A 4995-nucleotide genomic window follows, 5' to 3' on the forward strand; every position below is an offset into this window, starting at 1 on the left:
TTACACTCCATATATTCCGTCTTGTTTCTACTCTAAAACCCCGAGATTCCAAAGTTTGTCTCCATAACTCCAACTTACTTTCCACTCCTTCTTTTGTTTCATCACTCAACACAATATCATCTGCAAACATCATGCACCAGGGTATACCATCTTGGATTGACCTCGTCAATTCGTCCATGACTATAGCAAAAAGAAACGGGCTAAGTGCGGAACCTTGATGCACTCCGATCGTAATAGGGAATTCTTCGGTCTTACCAACACTAGTTCTCACACTCGTACTAACTCCCTCATACATGTCCTTGATTATATCAATATACTTCCTCAGAATTCCTTTCTTACTTAATGCCCACCAAAGAATTTCTCTTGGTACCTTATCATACGCCTTCTCCAAATCAATGAAAACCATATGTAAATCCTTCTTCTTATCCCGATAATTCTCCATTAATTTCCTTATCAGATGAATAGCCTCCATAGTCGATCTCCCAGGCATAAATCCAAACTGGTTCTCCGAAATTTTCACAGTTCTCCTCAATCTTTGCTCAATAATCCGCTCCCAAAGTTTCATAGTATGACTCATTAGTTTGATTCCTCGGTAGTTGGCACAATCCTGGACATCACCCTTATTCTTGTACAAGGGGATGATAGTACTTTTCCTCCACTCAAATGGCATCCTATTACTTCCCCAAATCTTGTTGAAAGAGTTGTTAACCATACAACCCTTCTCTCCCCCAAGCATCTCCAGACTTCGATAGGTATACCATCGGGCCCCACTGCCCTCTTGCGTCCCATCTTTTTCAGTGCCATTTCGACTTCTCTCTTTTGAATTCTTCGCATAAATTCTAGGTTAACCATATCTCGAGGGATATCCGTATCCCCAATATCGCGTCCTTGGTCCCCGTTGAACAAGTTATCAAAGTAGAACCTCCATCTATCCTTGATTTCCTTATCTCCCACCAAAACTTTTTGATCAACATCTTTCACACATTTAATCCTCCCGATGTCTCGCGTCTTTCTATCTCTCATTCGAGCAAGCCTATAGATATCTTTCTCCCCTTCTTTTGTATCCAATCTTGCGTAAAGATCCTGATTCACCTTTGCTCTAGCCTCTCTTACGGCCTTCTTTGCTTCCCTTTTAGCCTCCTTGTACTTCTCGTAGTTCTCATCACTTTTACATTTCCCCAACTCTTTATAGAACTCTCGTATGCTCTTTATAGCTTGTTGCACAACTTCGTTCCACCAGGATGTGTCCTTAATTGGTGGCATGATTCCTTTAGATTCCCCTAGGACCTCTTTCGCCACTCCCTTTATGGTGTGCTCCATTCTTGTCCATAATGAGTCTATATCCAAATCCATATCCCCGGCCCAAATACCTTCACTTGCCACCTTTTCCACGAATTTTAGTTGTTGCTCCCCTTAAAGTTTCCACCACTTGATCATAGGCTCCACTAGTGGTCTTCTCCTCCTTATATAACTTCTACCTCGAAAATCAAGGACCACAAGCTTATGTTGGGTTGCTTTACTCTCACCCGAAATCACCTTACAATTGGTGTAGCACTGTCTCAAAGCATTCCTTACTAAAAAGAAGTCAATCTGACTCGTATTATCTCCACTCCTATAGGTTACTAGATGAGAGTCTCTTTTCTCAAACCAAGTGTTCATTATTCCCAAGTCATATGCCAATGCAAAATCCAAAATAGCGTTTCCCGCTTCATTCCGCTCCCCATACCCAAAACCACCATGAATGCTTTCAAATCCATCACGACTCGAGCCTACATGTCCGTTGAGATCCCCACCAATGATCAGTTTCTCACTTCTAGGGACACGTTGCACCACTTCTTCTAAATCCTCCCAAAATTCTTGTCTAGTTGAAGCATCTAGTCCTACTTGTGGTGCATAGGCACTCACAATAGTTACAACTTCATCCCCTATCACAAGCTTAATACTCATAATTCGATCACTCTTTCGGGACACGTCCACTACATCATCAATATATTCTCGGTCAATAAGGATACCTACCCCATTCCTACCCCTAGTTTTTCCCGAATACCAAAGCTTATAACCCCATGGAGCTATTTCTCTTGCCTTGTTTCCAACCCACTTAGTTTCCTGCAAACATAATATGTTAATTCTTCTCCTTCTCATAACCTCTACTACTTCGACTAATCTCCCTGTCAAAGAACCAATATTCCAAGTCCCAAACCGCATCCTACTACCCTTATCCTTACCCCTCCCCTTACCATGAAACCTTGGATAGTTAACACCACCCTTGGGTGGCGCGCCGCTTCCGGGCGACGGCCTAGCAACCCTTGCATATTTTCCACTACACCCGGGCCTAGGAAGTATAGCGCACCCTTGCATATTTGACACCACCCCCAGGTGTAGGGGTGGCGCGCCGCTTCTGGGCTACGACCTAGCAACCCTCACATATTTTTCACTACACCCGGGCTTAAGAGGTGTAGCGCGTCGCTGAGAAGGGGACGCCCCCACGATTTTCCATTGTCGATTCATGTCATGATATGTGACTTAGTTTTACGCTGGCCGCCACCAACCTACCGCAACCCTCCTCCTTTATCCGGGCTTGGGATCGGCAGTGAATGCCGCATACGCGACATTCACAAGTAAGTGCCGCATAAGCGACACTCACAGGCGGAGTTTGGTCCATCATTGATGAATAATTTTAAATCTAAGTCATTAGCATTTGAATGTTATTTCACAATAGAGAGATATGTGTGTGATACACATAGGACCAATTAAGTTTTATGTACTCCAACTAAACTTCTTATACATCTATAAGAATCATGTACATTTTATGAAACTAAAATACTTATTAGCTTCACTAAAATATAGTTCCAATTCTCAATTGCTTGCTTAAATCTGTACTTAGATTTCATAAGCTAGCTTTCCTTTTCAAGTATTTATTTGGATTCACAAATTCTTTTACATGCCATGTACATAGTTTCTTCCAACATTTGATTGAGGAATACGTTTTGTCATCCAATTGCCATATGTACCAATATGCAGTAATTGCTTGATTTATGGACTGGAGCATTACGATTTTGCATGAGGTTTCCACACAATCCACGCCATGAATTTTCTTGATACCTTTAGCAACTAATCTAGCTTTGTGTAAAGACACACTTCCATGTTTGATAGTTTTTATCCTTAAAACAAATTTGCAACCAATAGGTGTAAACCATTCTTGAAAATCAACAAAATTTCAATTTTGTCATCAAAACATTGATTATGTTTTATGGCCTTTAACCATCTAAAACATTTGAGTCTATATATGGTCTCTAACCATTTTAGAGAATCAGGGTTTCTCCATAGCTTTCTTACAAGTCACAAACTCATTAATCTACATGATAATAGTTTGACTGCAAGTTGTAAGTTTCTTCACTATCTAATAGAAGAATCTCATAGTTTCAGTGACCTGAACTCTATGCCTACATGGGTATAGAACATCAACCAATAGAATATCAACAGACACTTGAACACTTGAAATTCCTTTGAATATTCTATCCTCCTTGAAGCACTTGTAAAGTCTTCTAAGAGATGTATATTCTTTAAAGCCACTTCTAAAGTCCTTAAAGAATAAGTGTTCGGATTTTCTGAAGAACTTCTAAAATCCTCCGGAATGTCCGTTTATGTTTGTTGTTCGCCTCGAAGACTTTTGAGGTCTATTTTCTCCCACTTGTCATTTTGGAAACGAATCTCCAAAAGTACACTATTTCGAGCAAACAAACATTATGTTCTCAAAATTCGTGGTAGAAACAATACCCTTGTGTCTCATTTAAATAAATCACAATGAAACATATATCTATACTTGGGCCTTAGTTTGTCGAATAACAAACACTAAGCTCCCACTGAGTTTAGGAACTCTTTAGATATATATTATGAAAAGATATTTTGAAATTACTTTTCAATAGCTTTGACGAATTTGGTTTAGTTTGGTGGTAGTTGAGCATTTTGTTTTAGAAATTATAGGAAAAGTCTTTATGATTCATCATTGATCGAATCAAGTACTAATTGACTTCGATCATTCCAACGTAGATATGCCATATCTTATGGATCTAGATCGTGAAATTACGACACACAATCATTGATGATCATTTTTGGTCTTAAAGTAATCATCGTCATGATCTAACCTAGATCTTTATGATTTTTTTCCATGTGGATTTTATACTTCTGAATTTTTGAACTAGCCAAACAGATTCAAACTTATATCACTTTGAGTAAATAAACCAATATTCAGTCAAATCTAGGTGAAATAATAAAGTCATAAAATCTTTCTTTAGCTTTGAACTCTATTGTCTAGGTGTTCTAACAATAGTTCATATCTTTTGTTACTTTCAACAAGTAAGACTTGCTTTTTCTTGAATGATCTAGAAATCAATCAACTTTTAAAATTCCATCAAAATAGAGCTTTTGAATGTTAACTTGTTGACATGGTCTAAGAAACAATGCTAAAGGTTTGTGGAACTCAAATCAAGGGATTGATTTGAACCTAGTAAAGTTCTTGTTGTTAAAGAGTTGTTTGTTTTAATCAAGCACACATGACTCAACCCGTAAATGACCATTTCATTCAAATAAACAAACAAACATAGTTTTTGTTTTTCTTGAATGTGAGTCTTTCTGTGTTTGAAGCAGAAATGTGTTAGGTTATGATACATATGACAAAACATAAATCATGCGGAAAACCTTAATGCCAGGAAACATATTATTTACACATAATCATTTAGCATAATTCAGATGCATACACTTTGTAGCGTGCCCTCCCTAGCTGCGCCCGAACCGAACAAGAACAAGTCTTTGGGAATCCAAGTGTCGTCCCTCCGTAGATAGTCCACAACACGTCCGGATGCGCTTTAAGCTTGACCAACTAGAATCACCCTTAAGGTTCTAAGAATTTCGGCTAAATAGGTTGCAAGTGTTTGGCTGATTTTTGCTTCAAAATCTTACCTTTGAATACTTCAATGTTGTATATAAATTTGTGAC

General features: G+C 38.6%; 1 protein-coding gene across 1 annotated transcript; it reads right to left on the bottom strand.

Annotated features, from left to right (window-relative positions):
* Positions 1 to 1413: 1413 nt before the first annotated feature.
* LOC110787108 (uncharacterized) lies at positions 1414 to 2358 on the bottom strand. Its single transcript, XM_021991682.1, has one exon. The coding sequence runs from the start codon at positions 2356 to 2358 to the stop codon at positions 1414 to 1416; it is 945 nt and encodes a 314-aa protein (XP_021847374.1).
* Positions 2359 to 4995: the final 2637 nt, after the last annotated feature.

This window comes from Spinacia oleracea, chromosome 6, assembly GCF_020520425.1.
Source record: "Spinacia oleracea cultivar Varoflay chromosome 6, BTI_SOV_V1, whole genome shotgun sequence".
Taxonomy (NCBI): Eukaryota; Viridiplantae; Streptophyta; class Magnoliopsida; order Caryophyllales; family Amaranthaceae; genus Spinacia; species Spinacia oleracea.

What these genes read in the sequence shown, in the direction of transcription:
- LOC110787108 (XM_021991682.1), bottom strand. Translation starts at nt 2,358, where the DNA reads ATGCAAGGGTGCGCTATACTTCCTAGGCCCGGGTGTAGTGGAAAATAT.